This window comes from Fundulus heteroclitus, chromosome 17 (genome assembly GCF_011125445.2).
Source record: "Fundulus heteroclitus isolate FHET01 chromosome 17, MU-UCD_Fhet_4.1, whole genome shotgun sequence".
NCBI classification, from domain to species: Eukaryota; Metazoa; Chordata; class Actinopteri; order Cyprinodontiformes; family Fundulidae; genus Fundulus; species Fundulus heteroclitus.
In genome coordinates this window covers 17,319,700-17,343,588 of record NC_046377.1, presented here as the reverse complement: position 1 = coordinate 17,343,588, position 23,889 = coordinate 17,319,700, and the positions used below count along the sequence as shown (strand labels likewise).

Here is a 23,889-nt window from a genome sequence, read left to right as displayed (position 1 = left end):
ACTCAATTTACCAAAATGTTACTTTGATAAAGAAATACTTTGATTTATATTAGCTGTTTAACTTTATTATATATTTTAATTTGAAAAGAATTTTGCTAAAATGTTCATGGGTTTCATTGAACTAAATTTTAATGTCGCAGCAATATCATCCCACATTTACCTTCCATTGGTTAAAGTAGTTTGTTTATAAAAGACACCAAAGCCCAACGTACCACCCCCAGATAACAGTAACTAAGAAGGTTTCATCTTAAAACTGGATATAGAACATAGCATTTTTGGCATATTTTACATGATGAATACACAGGACGATTCATGCATTTCCTTTGCTGAGACTAAAGCTGATGATATCTGATTTATTGGGCACAGCCCTTTAAATCTTTAAATCTGACTATTGCCATGCCAAGAAATTCCAAGTCGCTCTTTGGTTTTTTACAAGGATTTCCTTCCTTTGAGGGCAGAAAATCCGTCCTCCAAACCACAAGACTTTAAAACCCACCTCTGCATGTCAAAATAACTCAGGGTCGTGAAAATACTCATTATTTGCCTTTTTTACCGAAACGTTCCTTGCTGCAGCTGAGATTTAAAATTTTAAACAGTCTTTCGACTTTTTATTACCTCAGGTTGTTGGACTGCAACATGCGGCATGCAGGACCAGCCGGTAAACCCACACAGGTTATATAAAAGCCTTTTCCTGCCTATCAGTGGTTTACTGTGTGCCTCCATGTTAACTGAGAGCTGATGCTTCTGCAAAAACCAAACAAGCAGAGCAGCACAAGACTTGAGATGAAAGCAGAGATTAAAACTAACCCCAGCAAGGGCTAAAAGGGTAAAGTGTTCATTCGTTTTTGTTTTGTTTTTTAATTTCTGGACTCTGAATTCGACCTTTCCATGTCCATGTCGCTAACATTTTACACATAGCTGGGCCCGTTTCTGTCTGTCTACCTCGAGTATTGTTTGGAATGCGATGTTTCGTCTTCCTCCAAGCGTGACCCCCTTGTGCAGTGATCAGCGGAGAAAGTTGCCCCGACAGTCATTACTGCTCAGACACTAAGACGAAAAGGGCTCGTTTGTTTGTTGTCCCTCCACGGGGCTTTTGCAGTTCAGGGTGATTAGACTATCTGATGGTTAGCCACAAAGCTAACACACATTCAGTGTCCGCCACTGTTGCATTACCAGCAATTAGTCCACTAATTGACAGTAGCTGGGTTTCGTTTTGCTTTTCACTTTTCACTCTCTGAACGGCCCTTCTTTGTAATGCAATTTTTTTGCCGTAACTTTTTGTATACACCTACATTTGTGACATCTAATATTTAAATCAGCATCTGTGGTGTTGTCCTTGTTTGTTTTGTTAAAACTTAACTTCAGATTTAGTGCTTTGCCTCCTTTTGTTGCTTAGTTGTTGAACTATGTATGCATTGCCATTTTGGTTTCAAAACTGCTAAAATATTCCATCATACCATTCCTACAGTTTGTTCTTTTAATTCAATCCCAAATAAGGCAGAAGGAGAGCAGTGTAAAGAGAGCAACACATAGCTGGTCCCGTTGGGATCAAGGTTGTGGAGTTCAGTGTTCTGCGGTGTCAGAATGGGGACAATTCTTTCCTCTTAAGTCACTATCTTTATTATAATTTTATATTGAGAATAAGAAATTTGTTTAATGTCTTAAAATGGGGAAATTCAGGCATGACAGTCGCAAAGACACACAGTTGATAGCAGTGAAAAAAACAAGCTAATCCAATCAAAAGTTAGTTCGGAAAAAAACACCAAAAGTAATAAATACCAGAGTAAATATTGCACAACTATTGATAATATGGCATACTCACTAGTGTTGCACCGATACCGATACCAGTATCAGACGGGGCCCCGATCCAGCACTAAAATGGTGGTATCGGTATCGGTGAGTACCAACAAATAGGGCACCGATACCATTTTGATGTTTCTATGTCACTTGAACGCAGCCTTCTCTCTCCCGACTAGTATTATACATGTTATATAAGTTCATGAAAGTTGCACTATTTTGGCCTTTGAGAGCCAAATGTTTATTCAGCTATTGTCACCCATTCCAGGTAGGCAATAAAAAGTTATACTACTCTAAGTAGTATGCAGTTCTTCATATATACACACACACACACATCAATTTCAAACAGATGGTATCGGTATCGGCCAATACTGCACAGCCAGGTATCGGGGCCAAAAATGGCATCACCGCAACACTAATACTCAGGTTAAAAAAGATGAAGTATTCAAGTGAAAGAGTGGAAAAATTCCAGGCTATTTACAGAACCGCAGGTAATGTGCAACATACATGATCGTACGGCAGCATCTCGAAGTAGCTAAGGCGTGTTCAAGTGTACCTTAGTATCTGGGAGACAGTAAACAATTCCTAATCAGATCAGAACCCGCGCAACCATTAGCATGCTGTAAACAGTTATTGATGCTGTTGTAAGCAGCAGAGATTATAACGTCTAACGTTGGGAGGAACGACCTGCGGAAGCGCTTCTAAGAGCATCTGGGATGCAGCATTTTGACACTCAAAGACCTCTCCAGCTCTGCAACAGCTTCATGCAGCTCCATGCATGGGGTGGGAGATATTCCTACATTATTTTCGCCTTTTTTAATAGTTAAGGGTCGACTGACCACCTGGAAAGGAAACTGTTATGCACCCGAGTGCCTTTGAGTCATCAGATTAGCTAAATTAATCAGAAAGCAGGTCAAGACATCAGTTTCACTTTTGGTTTTAAGCATTTTCAAGCATAAACTAGTATGAACGCAAACACCTACCAGCCTTCAGTGTTGTATTGGTCTGTTGTTTAAAAAAAAAAAAAAATCAAATGAAGTACATTAAAGTTTGAATAATTAAATAAAAGACAAACAAAAGGTTAAAAAGTTGGATTATATACTGTATTTGCAATTGACTTTAATCCCCTATCAGAGACAAGCCCTGTTGAGTTTACACTAGTGGGTGTATGCAGCTTTAAGTGTGTACATGTGTTCATTGTTCCCTTTCGGGATGGTAAACATGTGAAATTGGTTTAAATACAAGCTGTCTGGCCTTTTCCCCTTCATATCCCCCCTTCCTGTCCTCTCCTCTCTGCTCCCTCCAGCTTCACTAATTAGTCACTTCTCCATTTTTGTGAAAAATGTCATTAGGTCTCCGGCCCCTTGCTCGTCTGGACCCCTTTATTTGTGCAACAGCTTCCCCGTGTCGGTGTGAGGGACATGTGTGTGTTGCATTGGTTCATGCAGAGGGCGTGTTGTTTACGGCCCGCTTCTATAGCATGAGGACGCGTTTAAAGCTGTTCCCAGATCAGAGTGGTGCGCATCACTCCGTGTGGGAAACAAACGCAACACTCAATGTGCGTACGCAGCTTTGGCAGCGCTTCTGTGCACGTTGATTAGTGCCTACCTAATCGTTGTGCAATTGTGTGTCCCACATTACAGTTGCACAGTGTAACACAAACAAATAAAGAGCTTCCTCAGATGCGCCCCCCCCTCCCTCCTCTCAATCATTATCCAGCATGCATAGCATTCCAGCTCAAAGGAATGACAAGGAGATTGTTATTGTGCTCTCTGCACCGCATACTTGTACCCTTCTCATACACACATACTTATAAACGCACACACAGGCCTTTCAGAGCACAGGGCTGTTTTTATTTCCAACAATGAACCAAAATAATCACCCCCTCGGTCCCTAATTTCAGAGAGAAATGCTGAGAAAGAAAAAATGTGATGATTATGCTGGAGAAAAAAGCAGTTCTTCCATTTACAGTATGAATTTCTCCTGCAAACATAACCTTAGGTGTGCAAACGTACGGTTTGGCGTTATTGTGGCTTCAAAATTGACCTAGACTCTCTATATAGCACAAGCAGTAGTAGTTCCTGCATGAATGCCGAACTGGGCAAGCCCCTCTTTCTGTGCCTGAGAGCAAGAACAGATTAATCTGTTTTGCTTTTTTTGAGGAATCTAAGGTTCTCTGTAGGTTTTCCAAACCCAAGCTGTGTTTTTGATGAATCTGTAATCCGTGTCGAGTAATTCAGTCCAAATTCAGCCAAAGCCTTGTGCCTTTCCCTGCCTCATTCAAAGGTTGTCTTAATTGAGCAGAGAAAAGGCTCTGGTTTGAAAAGAATAAAAAGGTTTTATAAATTTCAAACTGTGCTTTAAGTAAAACTGTCTTTACTACAGAATAATCCATTTCATATTGAACCAGTCTAGCTATTTTATATCTAGAACAAAAGATGAACAGAGTCTTATTCACACATGCTTTTTATACAAAAGTATTAAAATGGCTATGTAGTTTGGAAAAGGAACCTCAAATTGTATATTAGGTTGTACATTTTTGACGGGATACAAGTTACTTTTTAAATTTTTTTGGATGCTTAAGCCACCCAATGACACAGAGGCACCCTTGGCAAAGAGCCATATCTTCCATATTATAAACCACCGGACTGCTGGCAGATCAGACCGCTAGCTGGGCCTTCTTTTTCCTCCCAGACATGCATTTAGAAATTATGCAAAACATGGTTTTCTATATGTTAATTAAAATAAATGCAGACATGGGGACTGGTTACCGACAACAGTCCAGGTGCTCCTTTTCCCATTTAGTCGGAAGCAGATAGTACTTTCTTCTAAAAATAGATCTAGAATATTGATCAGTCTGACCTTCGTTCTTGCAACCTCATAATGGGCCACAAAATCATTAGTTTGAGGCTTTTGGAATGCGATCCATCATTTTCATGGCAGTGTGAACAAACCAATTCCAATCTTTTGAACTCCTTAAAAAAATCTGATTTGTGCCACTTCCATATTTGGTGCTAATATTTTTCAAATTGTCCGCAGTCTGAACAATCATACCGCATTTCATCCGTCTCTTTTCTCCTTCCTCTTTTCTCCTGGCTACACATCCACACAGTAGTAGCAGTTAGCGCTCCACGAAAGACCATAAAATATATTCTGTTTTTCCTCAATAATAGCTCTAACATTGTCTCCTCACCTTTATGAAGGTGTCGGTGGTCTGAATGAAAGAATTTCTAATTATAACACTACAGGAGAAAGAGAAGCAGGAAGACTTTGTCTTTGTGGCTGCATTTACCATCCCCTTGCCTTTTGCTAACGAGCTTTATCTTTTACTGCAGGTTCATGGGAAATGTGTGTGCAGACACAACACTGCAGGCGATCACTGCGAGCGCTGCGCTCCTCTTTACAACGACCGACCCTGGCAGCCCGCCGACGGACTGACGGGAGCCCCGCACGAATGTCGTAGTAGGCTCAATTTTTACTACCACCATTATTGGTCTGCAAAATGTCAATAAACCGTGACATTTTAAACCAGATTAGTAACAGAGATGCACCTAAAATGGACCATTGATCTGAGCTGACCAATTTTCAGTTTGACTGTGTGTAAATCAATAAGTCAAATGTTTTTCTTGTCACTGAACGCACCATACTTCAGGGGTTTTTCTTGCAAGTGTGGCTCGTTGGTGTTAAAGAAGGCTCCAACATAGCCATTTTCAGTATTAGTGGAGCAAAGATGTGAGATGCTACTTGAAACTGTTGAGACATACAGTACATTGAAGTCATACAGGCAACGAGAGAGAGCAAAACTTTTAGCAGACAATAGGAAGGGTGAATAGACTAAAGCAGAGCTGTATTGTTTTATCCTTTTGAGCTTTCTGAGACCAATGTTAAGAGGAATTAACTTTTCCTGCTATTATACCATGTATATAACGCTAAACCCAACAAAAAGAAATTATTCTGGATGTTTTGGCTTTAAAATTAAGCTCAAATCTTGTTTTACAGCATATTCTACTCCTAATACTTGTAATTACTGACCATTGTGGGCATGAAGGGCAGACTTCTTAAAGGTGCATAGTGCAATTTTGAAGTTAAATATTTATTTTATTTTCTATCCATGCCCTTAAAATTGCCTGAGTTGTAAAATTAGTTTTCTTCCATTTACAGCAGTTGCTTCTATAGTCTCCATTAGTTGATGAGAGAGTGATTCAAGCTGAATTCTCTGGGCGTACATGTAGGTGTGACGTTCTGGACGCTCTCGTTCACCTGGATATTTTGTTAAGTCTCCACCGTAATTGAAGCGTTAGCGACAGAACACGGCCTAACTTCAATATTTATAGCTTTCCTACCTGAGAAGACATTACGCCTCTAAATAAATGACCTGTGCAGTCATAGCGGCAGATGCTTTCCCCCCTTCTCCCATGGACGTGCACAGCACTGGTGTCATTCCAAATTGTGGCCAGAGGGGGCAGACGTCGGCAACATGTCCTGTAACTTACGATATGCTCCTTTAAAGCTGTATATTCATGTTTGTAAAGAAATAAAATCTGCCAAAATCGGTATCGGCAGGTTGGAGCTTTACAAAAACCTGAACTTGGGAATTTGATATAAAATTCTGATCGGTGCATCTCTCAGTATAACCATCAAATGTCTGGTTGTTTTAGCTGTGACTTATATAACCAGTTACATGACAAATCCATGCTCCAATGTAAATATTATTGATTTGTCACTTTTTTTATTTACCCACCAGAGTGCAAGTGTAATGGACACGCTCAAAGCTGCCATTTCGACTGGACGGCATGGCGCGACAGTGGCCAGAGAAGCGGCGGTGTCTGTGACTGTCTGCACAACACTGAAGGGCGTCAGTGTGAGCGATGCAAAGCTGGCTTCTACAGAGACCCACAGGGGCCTCACACGGCTCCAGACTCATGCAAACGTAAGAATCGCAGACGTACCTCTGAGGGCAATGCTTGACAAACTAGCCGAGATGAGAAGAGCCCGACTGATTGGTTGTTTACCTTACTGTGAAAAGAAACGGTGCTGTGAAAGGTAATTGACCTGCTCACGGATTTCTACTGTCTTTGTTTTCTTTTATTTATTACACCCGAATGTTTCAAATCAGGGAAAATTAATTTACCAGACAAAATCTGAAGTAAGCAGTGACTAGCAATGACTCCTTTAATGTGGTGAAAAAAAATGTCCCCACTCTTTTTAGCTGATTTAGTTTATTTTGGTCGCACAGGAGGTTTTTTAAGCATCATGTTTAAGATCATGCTACAAGCATTTTGATATGACTTAAGTCTGGACTTTGACTAGGCCATTCCCAAATCCCAAATTTTTGGAGCCATTCGGAGCTGAGTTTACGATACGTCACCATTTACCCATAATGCAGCAGCGCTTTTCTGTAACTATAACAGGACGGTGGCCGCAATGGCGTGAAGCTTTAATGGTGCCCTTGATTATGTCCTGAATGGATATATCTTTAAAAACTCAACAACTGGCTGCTCTAAGAGCTAAAACAGATCGTGTTGCTTGGAGTTTGCGTCAAACCGCAGTTCTCTGGTTGGTTCCACCCTGTTTCCGCCTTTGAAAATGAGGCTCTTCCAGATTAATATGCTTTACGGCATAAATGAGTCTGGCTGGCTAGGTTTAGACAGCTTTTTTTTTTTACCCCTGATAAATGAAATCATTTGCAACACTGTAAACTAGAATTTGTTTGATCGGTACAATTTAGGAGACAAAAAAAGCAAAAACCGAAGACTTTTTTACCGCTCAGTAAAATACCGAAGCTGGGCAAAAAATAAAAACTGTATTAGATTAGATTCAACTTTATTGTCATTACACAGGTACAAGGCAACAAAATGCAGTTTAGGTCTAACCAGATGTGCAATAGCAGCAAGTGCAGGATAAACAATGGTTCCATATGTACAGGACATGGGTTTTTACTGAATAAATATAGAGATGAATACTATTAAAAACAGATTTTTTATGATAGATTTGTCCCATCAGTATAATATATAGATAACTAGTATTATGAACTAAACTTACAGCTGGATATGTACCGAATATAATATACAGTTGGATATTACTATGAGTAGAGTTTTACAGATATGTACAATAGCATAATATATAGATGATTGTTATTATAACAGAGTTTACATGTACTATGAATATATGTACAGATGGCTATTACTATAGGCAGAATTGTGAGCATGATATACAGGTAGCTATTACTATAAAATTAATAAATAAAGTTTGAACAGAAGCTATAAACACTGTATATTTAAAACACAAAATGTTGTGCTTAGATAAAAACGAGTTAAGAAATGTTCACCTGTAAATATTTTGCCTTGCGGGCATGATTGATTATACCCTGTCTGACAAAATGTTGCTGGCGTGTATCAAAACATCAAAACCTCATACAAACTGATTCTGTGAAAGAATGCTGAAGAAAGGCTGAGAGCGCAAGCCGGGGCCTGTTGAATTACGCTCACTACCTGGTACCCGACGCTGAGAGAGGTCCACGTTTTATCCACGGTTAACATCATAGTTAATCATCAGATGGCGGCATTCCTCCTCCTTGACTCAAGACTCGACACAAGGCTCCCGCTTGTCCACGTCGGCTTGTTTTGCCATTTTTCAGACGTGACTCAGAGCTCAGGTAGCTCGGGGATAATCATTGTCAGCAGTAGTAAATGTGTGAGGGTCCTTTCTCTTTGCAGGGGGTTGTGACCAGGCGTGCTGCCCTCCGCTGATGAGGCGACTCTTAAGTAAACATGAGATAGTCATCCATAAACAGAGCGCTGGCTACATTCGCCTTCTGATTATCTGTCAGATTCGATCAAGCGAGCTCATTCCTGCTGCCACACGTACGCGTTTATGTTCATCGACGTGCGTCTCACTGAATTCAAAACAATCAAACAGAGGCAGACCGTTAAATAATACGCAGCAGATGAGGATGATGATATCAGTCAGACAAGGGACGGTGAAAAGATTTCAGTTTGCACGTCTCATGGACAACATGTAAGTATCCATGGAAACACACTGGTTACACATCCAGGCTTCCTGCACGTTCCCCCCCCCGCAGCAAAAGTTTCCAGACACAAATTTCTGTTTCGGCCCGTTTTTAAGAAATGGAAATCCTAAAGTTGATTGTGAACGTATGGCAAATATTTCTGCAGTTGTCAGGATTAATGTCGGCTTAAATATGGAACCTGAAAATTACAAGTGGACGTGGATGGATGGATGGATGGATGGATGGATGGATGGATGGATGGATGGATGGATGGACGGACTGACGGATGGATGGATGGACGGACGGACGGATGGATGGATGGTTGGATGGATGGATGGATAGACGGATAGACGGATGGTTGGTGGATGGATGGATGGATGGACGGATGGATGGATGGACGGATGGATGGTTGGATGGATGGAGGATGGATGGATATACGAATGGATGGATGGATGAATAGACGGATAGATGGATGGTTGGTGGATGGATGGATGGATGGATGAATGGATGGACGGATGGATGGATGGATGGATGATAGACGGATAGATGGATGCTTGGATGGATGGATGGATGGATGGATGGATGGATGGATGGATGGATGGATGGATGGATGGATGGACAGACGGACGGACGGATGGACGGATAGACAGATGGATATATGGATGGATGGGCGGATAGACAGATGGATATATGGATGGATATATGGATGGATGGATGGATGGATGGATGGATGGATGGACGGATAGACGGATGGATGGATGGATGGATGGATGGATGGATGGACGGATAGACGGATGGATGGATGGATGGACGGATAGACGGATGGATGGATGGACGGATAGACGGATGGATGGATGAATGGATGGGCGGATGGATGAATAGATGAATGGATGGATGGATAGACGGATGGATGGATGGTTGGACGGATAGACGGATGGATGGATGAATGGATGGACGGATGGATGATGGATAGACGGATGGATGGATGGATGGATGGATGGACTAGATGGATGGATGGATGGATAGACGGATGGATGGATGGATAGACGAATGGATGGATGGACGGATAGACAGATGGATGGATATATGGATGGATGGATGGATGGATGGACGGATGGATGAATAGATGGATGGATGGATAGACGGATGGATGGATGGTTGGACAGATAGACGGATGGATGGATGGATGGATGAATGGATGAATGGATGAATGGATGGACGGATGGATGAATGGATGGACGGATGGATGATGGATAGACGGATGGATGGATGGACGGATAGACGGATGGATGGATGGATGGATGGATGGATGGATGAAAGACAGAAATTTCAGATATTTGGATTAAATCTGCAAAAAGCCAGTAAACAGATGACTAGATTGGATATTTTCTAAGAAAAAGGACATTAGGGTAGCTGGTGTGAGAGAAAATGTAGAGGACGGGGTTAGATGGTGACAGATCACTCGCTGTGGCAAAAGCCAAAAGAAGAAGAAGAAGAAAGCTTATCAATACAACCTGTTGCCTTTGACTCTTCCTGCTTTATAATATGATCATCCTTCCAACAACTATACCCAGAAGTTAACATTGCAAATACTTAATCTTATTCCATCTTTTATTTGGTACGTCGGAACATGTAAAGCTGTGACCAAGGCACAAAATGTTCAAGGTCTGGGAAAGATAACCATAGACAGTTTTACTTCACGTTTCAAAGCCTCCAGACAAATCAAACTTTGTCGCTAATGGGTTTTTTTTCTCCTGAGGCCGATTAAATTTAGCTCTGTTCCAGCGTTTTATCACAGAGCCAGGCCTTGCTCTTCGTTCAGCATCAGCGATGACTGATGAGCTGCACATGAGTTGGAAGGTATTTTCCACAATGTGTCTTCTTGGTATCTCTGCGTCGCTGATAAGGTCACGGAAAAAAAAAAAAAAAAAGGACGCACCACCTTTCTTTACTGCAGCTGCAAGGGTGTCAGAATTGAATTTTAGTGATTAGATTGGGTGTTTTTGCAGTGTCGTCCCGGCCGAGGCCTCACCTGTGTGTTAACGCACAGACGGCTGATTGATGGGAGGGGAAAAGGTGCGTCTGCACGCCTTGGTGCACCCCCTGAGATGAAGGTATGGGTTGTGCAATCAGACTGCAGTTTCGCTGACAAAAAAGAGGAATTTCCCTCTGTTCTGAGGAACATTTTTATCATACCAACCTCTGAGAGGCCCTGGAAAGAAATGCTCTCGAAAACGCACACCCAGACAGATTAGCTGAAGGTAGGGTTACAGTTTGTTGCCTACGTCGGTTCCTCAGGCAGGTGCCTCGTCATGTCGAGCTCGTGAAGTTTTTTATTGTCTACGCTCCCAGAGCTGGCAGCTTTTCTAGGATGCACGCATATTTACCGACGGCGAAGTCACGACCTCTTCGTGTGCTCGTCAACTCTCACGCTATTACGCAAGCTCGCAATACCATCGCCGAGCGCACGTGTCGAGGGCTTTGCTTCAAAACAAGGCGTGATCTCTGTTAAATATTAGCAGGGTGTTCACTGCTAGGTATACAGATGTGATATCTTTATGATTTTATGGATGCTGTACTCAGCTCGGTCTCACGATAAAGTTTATATTATCTTTGCAGCCCTGGAAGGTTGATCCGGATAACCGTCTGGTTTGATGTTGAGGGAGATAAAAGTTGGCATCGTTCAAAACAGGGGCCACGCCACCATGCTCCAGTAGGTTTACTCAACCAATCACAGGGCATCAACTCCGTGCATCTAGGCTTCTAGACAAGTTCAAACCGAGCGTCAGAATCGGCAAAGGATTTTTACGAGACATTGAACGTGGCATCTTGGTTGGTGCCGGATGAACTGGTATTTCAGAAACCTCTGATTCCCCTATCTCTGTAAATCATCTCTTAGGACTACAGAAGATTGTCCATAAAAAAAAGAGAAATCCTTCAATTGTGTTGGATAAAAAAGTCTTGACTGAGGTCAAAGAAGAATGGGCAAACCTTGAAGCTTAAAGGTATACTATGCAACAGGGGTTGATTTTCCAGTGAGGCTCCCCCCAGAGGGCGAAAGTAAAAGTGCACTGTCATAAAGATGCTCAGCTGTTTTTTTGAGCTTAGCAGACAGGCGAACGCAACGAAAAGTCGAAAAAAACGGCAGTACAAACAATGACTAACACAGTGAAAGTATGAACATGCACACAGAGAGAGAGAAACCATTCCAATGTTACTTACAATCGCATCAGCAGAAACGCGAGGTCCGCGTCAGCCTTGCAGCCTTCTTTTTCTTTTAGCTCTCGCCATTCGGAAAAAGCTTGCCCGATGTTCACCCGTGTACGACTCCTCTCTCTGTCCAGAGCCCTTTTCCACTTTCTTGCCTGCTCCGACATGGGCTTTCGCTGTTTTCTCGCTGGTTCCGCCATGATAACTGCACAAATATCGCCACTGCGCTAGCAACGAGCACACCTTTCACTGGGGGTGTGTAGCAGTTCTCGTCGTAAAGCAAGACCGACTCTCGCGATGCACCAGACTTCTGAGCCTGTGGGTGCGGGCCGAGGGCTCCTGCAATTGCAAGTACGGTATTTCCCCCACAGACCACCAGGGCGGCCGAGAAAACCTTTGTTCGACCTGAAATGACTCATTTAATCATCCAAAACGGTATGGAACACCTTAATTAACTGAAAAATGTTGCATAGTATGCCTTTAAACCAGATGGGCTACAGCAGCAGGAGACCTCACCAGGCGCCACCCCAGTCAGCTATAAACAGGAAACTAGGGCTGCATGTTCCCTTAATTTGGAAAGCAAAGGATATATCAGTCCTTATTTTAGTCATGGCATTATGACGGTAGGGTCAGAATTGGGCATAAACAACATTAAAACCATGGATCCATCCAGCCTAGCGTCAACAATGGAGGTCTTGGTGTGATGGTATTTTCTGGTGATACTTTCTTGGTACCCTTGAGAGCCAAATTAGTATTGCTTAATTCCCACAGCCCATCCAAATACTGATGCTGACCATGTCCCTTTAGTTTTATTACTGTACCCATCTTCTAATGGCTACTTCCAGGAGCGTAATGCACCTTTCAGAAAGTGTAAAAAAAAAAAGCAAATGGTGTCACATTTGTAAGCAAAATGCCTTTATGGGTTGGGCCAATGCTAGTCAACGTTTTGTGGATGTGTAGTAATGGGGTTGTGGACGGTGGCATCTTCCTCACTGGAAAAACAAGGTCTGTCATCACTGGACGCAGTTTCAGTGCAGATGAGCTTCTGCAACCGACTGCGATCCCATATCTCCACTCGTTTGTGCCGGACTCCATCCTCCGAGATGTCAGGGCTGACCCCTACAGAGCAGGGTTTATTGTGCAATCCAAAGTGCCCGACTAGCTATAGATGCTGGGTGAAGAACGGGATGCCACATGGCAAGAGAAAGGAGGAGCTAAGCTCTAAGAGATTCACTGTCGAGGGCCTTTGTGTTTCAAATGGAGTTGACGATTTGCTTAAATTTCTTGTTTTTGTTTTTGTCAAACGTCAGTCATTTGATTCAATGTAATTTACCAAACAAGAGCCAATAGAGGAATAAGCTGTTTAAGTTGGCAGAAGTGCATTTTTATTGCAACGGTGGCATCAATTCAGGAGAAACAAAACTAAATGAAAACCCTAACCCCAACCCTAACGGTTTACAAAAGGGTTCTGTGTTTACTGCACAGCACCAGTTTCTACCAGCGCCGTTTGGCAGAAAGTAATTCCTTCAGGAACCCAGCTTTATGTGCCTTCCCCCTGCCTCCTGGCTCCCTGTTTTCCCTCCAGATAATACAATTTATGCAGCAGGCCTGGCATCCTCTCTGCTCCTAAAATCCCAGCAGACAGACGTTTTCGGTTAAAACCCGGCGTGGACGTTACAATAGTTGTTTAGAAAATATAGGGTTTTTTTTGGAGGTTGTTTAGAGAACACCATATCAGCAGGCGATGGTAACGAACGTGTGGATTGAGTGTTTGTGTGGAGGTTTTGTCCTTGAACAAATGCTGGCTGGTATTTAGGTTTTTAGACAGATATTCAGCAAGCTTTCTTTTTTTTTTTTAGGTCAAAGAAAGCAGCCTGGGTTTGTGATGATTATTATGTCATAAAAAATGAACTACAAACGTTTATTGGGGAAGGAAAAGATAGAGAGCTTTGTCTTCTGCAACACCAGGCAAACAATAGTGCAACTGTTCAATGATAAAACATCTAACTACTGGTCATAAATTACTCAAATCTCCCTAAAAGACCTTCAGACTTTGTGTTTATTGCCAAGTTGGTTTATCTGTTATAAATTCATGTATTTTTCTCGACTATTTTACTAATTTTTGCCCTAGATTTAGTTTTCCTCAGATTGTATTGTAATGTTTTTATGTATTTTAACCAAGATTTATTGCACTGTGGCACTTTCCAGAATGCAGCTGTCACCCGACGGGCTCCATGCCGTTTCACGCTACCGACGGCTCTCTGTGCGACCCTTCCAACGGAAACTGCATTTGCAAACCTGGAGTCGGCGGAGCGCAGTGCGACAGGTGCATGGTGGGATACTGGGGTCTTCATGAGTATGGCTGCCGCCCATGCGACTGTGCAGGAGACTGCGACCCGGTCACCGGGGACTGCATGTATGGGTAAGTAAAAAAGGCTTGTGTCCCTCCAATATTTTGAATAAAAGTGCTGACAGAACGTCAGACCACTGTTTGACCGAAATTGTACGATTCAATTTTATTTATACAGCGCCAATTCATGATACATGTCTTGTCAAGGCACTTTCCAAAGTCAAATTCAATCAAATTATACAGATTGGTCAAAAAGTTTCCTCTCTAAGGAAACCCAGCAGGTTGCATCAAGTCTCTGACAAGCAGCATTCACTCCTCCTGAAAGACCGTGTAGAGCCACAGTGGACAGTCGTCTGCATTGTTGATGGCTTTGCAGCAATCCCTCATACTGAGCATGCATGAAGCGACAGTGGAGAGGAAAACTCCCCTTTAACGGGAAGGAAAAACCTTCAGCAGAACCAGAATCGGTGTGAACGGTCATCTGCCTCGACCCACTGGGGGTTAGAAACGGGTCACAAATTATACGATGCAGTGCAGCAGAAATTTATTTTATTTTATTTTCAGTCTAATAGAATCATATAATGAGGTTCTGATCTGATTTCATGCAGCGCCCCGCCAAGTGTTCACGCCTCTTTAACTTTGCCACATTTTGTCAAGTGTGAGATAACACATCGTCGTAAGGGCTGCACAGTGCTGCAGGCGGTAACACTGCTGCCTTGCAGGAAGAAGGTCCTGGGTTCAAATCCTGAGTACCCCGCAGTCTAAAAGCATGAATGTTAGGTTAACTGGTTTCTCCAAATCACCCTTAAAGGGGAAGTCCGGTCAACAAGGAAAAATCAGGGTATCATTAGCTATAACTAAAACTAATACGTTTGTGGTTATTTAATTAACTTATCTTTAATCAATAAGAAAATAAAAACATAAATTGTCGTCTGAATCACTGTGTATGGGGGCTGACATTACTGCCCATATTTGGGCAGTAAGGGGCGTTTGACATCACATCCTGGGGTGTGGAAAAGCGGAAGCGGCGACAGCATTTCTCTCCGCTTTCCATGCAAAGTCAATAGGAGCCGTTCTACATAGCTGCGGTCATCAATAATTTTTTCGGATTTCCAGAGGACTTCACTGCTGACATTCCCAAGAGCTTTTGCTGAAGCAACGATGCCCACGTGCATGGCCATCGGATGTTCCAACACAACTGGTAAAAGTGGAAAAAACATAGCTTATTTCAACTTTCTGATTCATGAGCCACCGGGCTCGTTGCTGGATTGCCAACTTGAAGAGAACGGATTTGCCATCTAACTCCTGGCCAGAGAGAAAACACGTCATATGCAGCAACCATTTTGAAGAAGAATGTTTTGAACATGACATGAGAGCGAGGATTTTCGGTAAGTTATTTTTTATTTTAGAATTTTTTATTTAGAATTTGCGGGGATGGTCACCGAGCAGAGGGGCGGAGGGATACCGCATGTGATGTGGTATCCCTCCGCCCCAGCATGTGCTGGAACGCTCTTATATTTTAATATTTATACAATAATGACCACCTGCCCTACTAGAGGGCAAATATATAACTTAAGTCACTTCAGCGATCTCTCCTCCGCTGTGTGTGTGTGTGCGCGCTCCGCTGCAGCGCCGGCGCCGTGCTGCGGCGGAGCGCGCACACACACACACACACACACACACACACGCGTGTTTACATATATACTGTAGGACCCGACTGAGTTTGCACTGGAAATAGGTACGCTGGATTCCGTCAAAAGTCCGGTTTCTGTCAAGAAACTCTTCTAAAAAAATCCATATCGCTATCAGATGATGATAGCTCCACGGAGCTCCCATCACTGTCACTTAGTACTTCATCACTCTCTGCTTCGTACAGAGCACCAGTCGTCGCCATGTTGGAAAATAGTGCGCCGTGACAAACAGAGCGTTGAAACTTGCTCAACTGCGGGTCCGCCGAGTGACGTAAAAAAATGGGAGGTGACAGTACTATTCTTGACCAAGATGGATTCCTCCAAATAAACATGATTAAATGAAAATTATTCATAATTAAAAAAACGTATAATTTTTTGCACAGTATGTAGTAGTTTTGTATTTAAAGTACTTTCAGTGGTTTGAATTCTGATTTTGACCGGACTTCTCCTTTAAGTGTGACTGTGTGTCCCTGTGATGGACCTGTCCAGACCCCTGGATAAGTGGCTATAGACAATGGATGGACATTACATTTTTTACTTAATCCTTCCGGATCACTAACTAAAATTATCCGCAACCGACTCACTGCAAAAACGGAACTAGAAATAAGTAAAATGTTCTTAAAATTAGTGTATTTGTCTTTGATTTGAGCAGGTAAATAAGATGATTTGCCAATGGAATAAGAATTTTGCACTTAAAATAGGAACAATTCATCTCAATCATCTTATTTCAAGTGCAGGATGTCTAATTATCTTATTTTAAGGGGTCAAAATATTCATTCCATTGGCAGATAATCTTATTTACCTGCTCAAATCAAGGATAAATACACTAACTTTAAGAACATTTTACTTATTTTTAGATCAGTTTTTGCAGTGCTGTCCTCTGAAGTCATTTAATTAGTAAGTAAAGTCCACCCTAGGAGTAAAACAATCAGATTATAAATCCAGCTGTTCTGTACAGGCCTCAGAGGTTAGAGAACATTAGATTAGTTTTCCATAAATTAATGTTTTTAGATAACAGACAAACAGGTTATAAAACAAAGATTTCCCTTTATAGTCCCACAGAGGGAAAATTTGGTCTCTGTATTTAACCCATCCCTTTGGGAGCAGTCTTGGTCTTACTCAGGCAGTCTACAAAGATCAAGTTGTGTACTTGTAGCCTTCTCAGAACGCAAGTGTGCAGCTCTAACCACTAGGCCACCACTCCCCCATCCTCCTGCTTAAAGCAGGTTAAGGTAGTAAAATAACCTTAAGATTTAAACATCTCACTGACTTCTGTTCAGTCTATTGGCTAAAAGCGAAAAAGAGTTTGACCCAACGTCAAGGAGAGAATTATTCAAAGAAGCAGCCACGATGCCCACCTTAGCCCTGGAGGAGATGCATAGATCTACAGCTCTGGTGAGGATCTCTGTTGACAGGACAACTATTAGTTTTCACAGATCTGGGCTGAATGAGAAGCAGCAAGAAGAAAGTCGCTGTTGATGTCCTGTTTGCATTATTAAGTCTTGTAGGCCACTCAGCAAACATGCTGCAGAAGGGGCCCTGCTCAGACGAGACCTACATTTAACTATCTATAAATAGAACCTTTTGTTGTGTAGAATAAGCTCCACACATCCCTTTGACAACACCATGCCCACAGTGAGGCACGGGGGTGGGAGTATCATGCTTTTCTTAAACAGGGACGTGAAGCTGCTCAGAGTTGATGGTAAGATGGATGTAATTAAATGCAAGCCGGTCTTGGTGGAAAACCTTGGAGTAAAAAAACAGTTAGAGGCTTGAAGAGGCTTTCAAATGGGTGGAGATTCTTCTTCCAGCAGGACAACCACCCTCAGCATACAGCCAGGGCTACAGTGAAATGGTTTGGACACGGATTTAACAGGGATGAATCCATTAATTAGGTCTCAGTGGGTCTTTAAAAGTTGAGTGCATCCTGAGGAGGTAATTGAGCCATTTGTCTCTCATGTGTCTTCAGCAGAAAAGGTTACAGGATACCAGCATTGAGAACTGGAGCTTGAGACCCCTGGTCCGGATCAAAGCATAGTGATGTGTTTGACCGGTCTAGTCAAAGTCCAGACATACAGTCCAACAGGGAATCTATGATAAAAAATTTTAAAATGAATGTTTACAGAAACTCTCAGTCCAGTGCAAACTATTTTCTAAGGACAAATGGGCCGACATGTCAGTGTGCAGACGAGCTGAATATGTCTGGCTCTGTACAGTCTGTTTCAGACATAACTGGGTGTTCCACCAGGACCTGATTATAAGCCAAGCACTTGGCAGGGAAAGAAAGAATGCAATATATTCAACCAATCCATGTAAGAAGCACAGTCAAATATCCAGCCAGAATCATGACAGAAGCTTTTTTACGGCTACAAAAGCTGGGAGGTTGAGGTGCAACTTGCACCAAATGTTTATATTACATTAGAACCTGTATTTATGTGTCTGACCTACATGAAATACAGAAAATTCACAATATAATAATTATTTTAGCACCTAAATTCAACAACATATCAACAATAAATGATGAGAACTTTATATTTTTGGGATAAACAATCTCTCCAGGCATTTAAGGGAGCCACGTTTTTCTTTAAGACTGTATAGATTCAACTTGACACGCGTGATGTTGCCTTGCAGCTCCGATCTGGAACTGTACAACCTGGACGGCAACACCAGTGACCCCGTCAGGATCTTCAGCCCACATGAGCTGTTCTCTGCTTTCCACTACTCAGGTGAGACGCGTCCCTTCAGCGAATCCAGCGGCAGAAGTCATAAAAAGCCTTCGGGTGACCTCAGAGAGTGCAGAGTGCTTCTTCTCTCACCGCCGCCTCCCTGTCAGGGCAGCTTTTATATCCACATTCCTCTCTGGACACATACTCCGTGGCGTGCATTCTCGGGACGCCGCATATGCTGTCCGAGACCTCACAGGAACACGCCACACACACATGCCAGTTATTTGATTGTGTTAAGAACCCTTGCTTGTGTCTGTTCCCTGCAGAGAAGTGCGAGTGCAAGGAGCAAACGCTGACCAATAGTAAACTCTTCTGCACCATGAACTACGCATACGGTAAAAACCCAAGCATCCGCCTCCTACACATTGTCGAGCTCATCTTCAGTTCGTTTCTTATTAGTCTTAGAAACCTTTCAGCCGGTTTAATATATTTAGAGGAAATACGTGATTTCTTTTGAACATCCATTTCCCTCACTGTTTGAGCAGATTAAACAGGACCAGTCTGAACAGTTAAAGCATCAAATCCCAGTTCCAGTGACTACTGCGGTTTCAAAATTGTTCAACTCCTGCGTACGGTTCCTCATGAAAGCACACATTTACAAAATCGGGTGTGGTCCCAGGCACCAGTCTGTGTGTGCCTGAGATAAAACGACTCAAATACCTGGACTCTTTGATTACATGTTAGGACTACAGAGATCTCTGGCTTAAACAAACAAGGGGGGGTGGGGGGGGGACTAGGATGCTCTTAGAGATACAGCCAGAAGATTATTCCCCAGATTTGAAGTCAGCTGACTGCCACAGACCTGCAGCGCTCACTGAGGTTTTAGCTTAGTAGTGTCTTAACTTTAAAACGTGTGTCACTACTAACCCGAAAGAACAAGAAAAGCCAGCCCCAAATTGCTCATAACCATATAAATAAGCCAAACCAGTTGTTAGGATCTGGTCTGTGGAGCGATGAATCCGTTTTGAGCCGACGGAGCAGCGGTACGTCTGGCTTAGAAAGAACCGGGCATCGAAAAAGAACGGTGAGGCACGGCGGAGGCTCAGTGCTTCCTCACAAACTAGAAAACCTCCGTTTATTTGGAGGTTATGAAGTTACGCTGTCTGTGAAGACGATGAAGCTGCATTCGCCCTTCAAACACTCCCCAAAATATCTTAGAATCTACCAAGGCTTTGTTTCAAAAAGGCGACCAGGAAGAGACTAGAGTTGCCATCAGAGTCACCTGACTGGAGCACTCTTAAAAAACTTGGGAGGGTTTTAAAAAAGAAGGCTAAATATAATGATAAATGAGAGGCTTTTGGGCATGGGGAGTAGGCTAATATTCTCCAGGAACCCTGCCAGCAGCTGGTGGATGGCTAGAAACTTGAGTCTGGAGCAGGAAAGGCAAATTTTAACTTCTCTGACCCAATAAATCTAAAAAAGTGAGACTTTTAGCCGCTTCCATTCACTGTTGCAATGTTTCACAAAACCAAGATATACCTCATGAATATAAAGTTTTCTAAGTTGTTGAAAGACCTGGTATTTTCTACCTGTATGCAGCCAGAATTTGTTTTTTAAAGCTAATTCTTTGTCTCAAGTGGTCATTTCTGGGTAGAAGTAAGCCTTAAAAATGAAAGTATTATCTTAGAAGTGATTTTTTTTTTGCCCCACCTCAAGAGGTCTTAATTATTTCAGTTTAAGTTAGAAAAATACACACATTCTGAATGTATGCCTTTAAAAATTTTTAATAGAACATCAAAAACAGCAATAAACCATTCATATTCTTTTAGTGGGTTTTAATTGGGTGAGTTATGCTGGGTTTTAATTAGGTGAGTCATATTTTGTGCTCCCTATATTTTAAAATTAACTGCACACCTGCCTTTTCCCTTTTATGATGCCAGCGTGTTCTTTTCAAGCTCACGGTGGTTTATTTTGCAATTACTTGGTCGTGAATCTCAAATTTAATGATTGGGGGACCAAGTTTTGATAGTTTTGTGTTAAGATGTTAAAATATTATAATTCAAGGCACATGTTTAATAATTTATTATAGCCCTGACACATGGTGAAAACCACCCTGGAGTTTGTATTTGGGTTTCAGCATCTGTTTTTTGTTTTTCTTCTTCACCTTTTTCTTCACCTTTAGTGCTAAAGGTGAAAGTGCTGACGGCCCACGATAAAGGCTCCCACGCTGAGGTGGAGGCCAAAGTTCAGAAGGTCCTCAGCCACAACACCAAGCTAAAGATCCAGAGAGGTCGGGTCACGCTTTACCCTGAATCCTGGACGACCCGGGGCTGCACCTGCCCCATCCTTAACCCAGGTCAGACACGCGCTGACACAACGAAGCCAACTAACCAGGTTTAGGTCTTCAGTTTATAACGTGTTGCTAAAGCATTAAAAAAAATTATATTTTATCAAAACAGGTTACAACTTTTAATTCAGTGCATTTAAATGGGGTTTTTGTGAATGTCATTTCCTCTCGACAGTGAAGTTGAGAGGACATGATAAATTGTTTTATAAAAGATGTTTGGGGGAAGAAAATCTGCAAAATGTGACGCGCATTTGTGATCGGCCCCATTTGCTCTGATTCCTTAGGCTTAGGCTTTTTAATTGAAAGACTGCAGCGTCCTCAGACAGATTCCCACCTTACAGATTCCATCCACTTTTCCTGTTTTTCGATACGCAAATGTTTGAAATCAAAGATGATCTAAGTAAAAACAAAAAGCAGTTAAAATTATTTTAAGTGAAAAAAAAAACATTGAAATTGACCTGCCAATTGTTTAATTATAAATAAAACCGAATGCTCAATTGGGTTAGTTATACTAGCCACTTGTAGTATCAATAAATCACTCAAATAGAACCTGTCTGACAGCATGAAGTGGGCTAAAATGTCTAAAAAGGTAAAGCATCATGTCCTGATCTGCATTTGTGATTCACTGCCGGTACTCCAGCTTCGTCCCACAGTCCAAAAACTGTGGGACGAAGTTTGGTTAATTGGTCTCCTTTTTATTACCTTACGTGTGAATGCGAGCATGTTTATCCATCTGGTGTGTCTCTGCGTCGTCCTGTGATGGACTGGAGATGTCCAGGGTGTACCCCACCTCCCAGTCCAATGACCAATGTTTGATTCAACAATAAGAAAAAGGGCCTCCATTAATGTGTTGCAAGAAAACACAAAGTCCTGCTTTGCTTCTTCGGGACCTGGAGGACTTGCTTAATATACAAAAGCCCTGGGTTCTGTTCTGTAAACTTAAGTACACCTGGGAAAGGTAAATGGAGTGGCCTAGTCAAAGTCCAGACCTAAATTCTGCTGAGATGTTGTGGCATGGCTTAAAACTGGGCAATCATGCTCGGAAAGCCTCCAGTGTGGCTGAATGAAACAATTTCCACAAAGAAGGGCATACCAATATTCCTCCAGTCTTATAAAGGAGTTATTTCACATCATCTCTTCCACTTGATGGGAATTACTGATGCAAAGAATGGTACAACCAGATATTAACTTTTTTTGGGGGGGGGGGAGCAAATACTTTTTCACATAGGTTTGTTTGGTGATCATCGTCTGATATAAGGATTTCTTTAATTATCTGAAGTGTATAAATGTGACAAAAAAGCAAAGAGAAGAAGCCTTTAAGGGAGCAAATACTTTTCCACAGCACTGTAAATAAAATTAGAAACGTTTTCAGACTTCTTAGCAACCCGGGATTTATTCACTTCTATCACAGTCATCGCAATCCTATAATACATTTTGGACAGAAGGTTGTTCCGATTACCAAGGCTTTTTTAAATTGTAATAGAAATAAGAAAAACTGCTTTAATAACTTAGATTTGTTGCTCTATACTCTGCAGACTGAATGCATAACAATCCACTTTTATTCCTTCATGATAACAGCAAAGCCTTATTTCTAAACTTGCTGCAAAGTTGTATAAATGTTCAAAAGAGCGTTTGACGCGCTGAGCTCAGACCGCCGTTCTCTCCCACAGGCGTGCAGTACCTGGTGGCGGGTCACTTGGACCGTAAGCAGGATCGGCTCCTGGTCAACATGAAGAGCTTCGTCAAGCCGTGGAAGGCCAGTCTGGGTCGTAAAGTCCTCGCACTGCTGAAGAAATCCTGCAACTGGTAGACGGAGACGGAGCTGATGAGACGGATGGTTTCTACTTTTCTGCTCTCGCTGTGGGAGCGAGAGGTTTTGAGGGACTGAACTGCGGCGACTGAATCCCTCCACCACTGCTGGGAGGTATTTTAGAAAGAAATGTCTCTCTTGCACCTGTGCAAACTTCCTCTCGCATGACTACGTTCGAGCACGGGGGCGGATTTCACAAGAAACGCAGAACCGCTCTTCCTCCTCTGCAGCACTTTAGCCTAAGATGGACCACGCCAACACGGACGCACTAAAATAACTAAATAATACGGAGGAATGGACTCGGATTTCCTGAAGTGGACGGTGGATGTGTAGACGCTGTGTGCAGAAACACACCGACACGCTGACTAAGCCATACAAGCCGCTACGGGTGGTTCAATCGTGGGCGATCGGTCCGGGCGTGCCTGTGATTTCAGAGCAAATGGGTTTCACCTGAACCTGAATGTATCCCCCCGGCCCCCCCCCCGGCCCCCCCAGGCCCCCCCACGACTGCGGCTGAACGGGGCACAGTTCAGATTCGGTCCGGCTCTGAAGCTTCTCTCTTGGTTCTAAACCATCCGATGTTTGCCTCACAGCATAATGTGATTTGTTTTATATTACCGCCCGTTTGGACTTTAAAAGTTCGTATTCTGTCCTGCTTTGTGCCCATGTACAGTATTATTTGTATATATCTAAATATTGTCGCTTACCTCTGTTTTTGTTTTTTGTTTTTTTTTTGTTTATGGTAATATTAAAGGAGAAATTCAGCCTAATACAAGTTTGATCTAACTGTCTTTCAGCGGATTACACAAAACCCTCCAACATTACTGCAACTCTAGTAAACGTGTAAAAAGCCTTAAAAAAATAATGTTTTATTGCAGCAGTAGAGTCTCACATACAATATTTTTATTCCTCTCCTTTAATTAGAGTCCCATTATTTAATTGAAAAAAAAATCTCAAGGTAAAAAAAAGTTGTTTTTATCTAAATCAATGTTGACTTAATTATATAGGA

The 23,889-nt window shown here is 42.3% G+C and overlaps 1 protein-coding gene across 1 annotated transcript in view; it reads left to right on the top strand.

Annotated features, from left to right (window-relative positions):
* Nucleotides 1–23,650, top strand: part of ntn4 (netrin 4) — a 41,838-nt gene extending 18,188 nt beyond the window's left edge. Inside the window, exons 4-10 of the mRNA XM_012873838.3 lie at nucleotides 5,133–5,259; nucleotides 6,542–6,727; nucleotides 14,225–14,438; nucleotides 18,689–18,783; nucleotides 19,050–19,118; nucleotides 20,906–21,079; nucleotides 22,741–23,650. Coding sequence (XP_012729292.2) covers nucleotides 5,133–5,259; nucleotides 6,542–6,727; nucleotides 14,225–14,438; nucleotides 18,689–18,783; nucleotides 19,050–19,118; nucleotides 20,906–21,079; nucleotides 22,741–22,880 — 1,005 coding nt within the window. The 3' untranslated portion in view covers nucleotides 22,881–23,650. The remainder of the gene's footprint in view (nucleotides 1–5,132; nucleotides 5,260–6,541; nucleotides 6,728–14,224; nucleotides 14,439–18,688; nucleotides 18,784–19,049; nucleotides 19,119–20,905; nucleotides 21,080–22,740) is intronic.
* The last annotated feature ends 239 nt before the right edge of the window (nucleotides 23,651–23,889 follow it).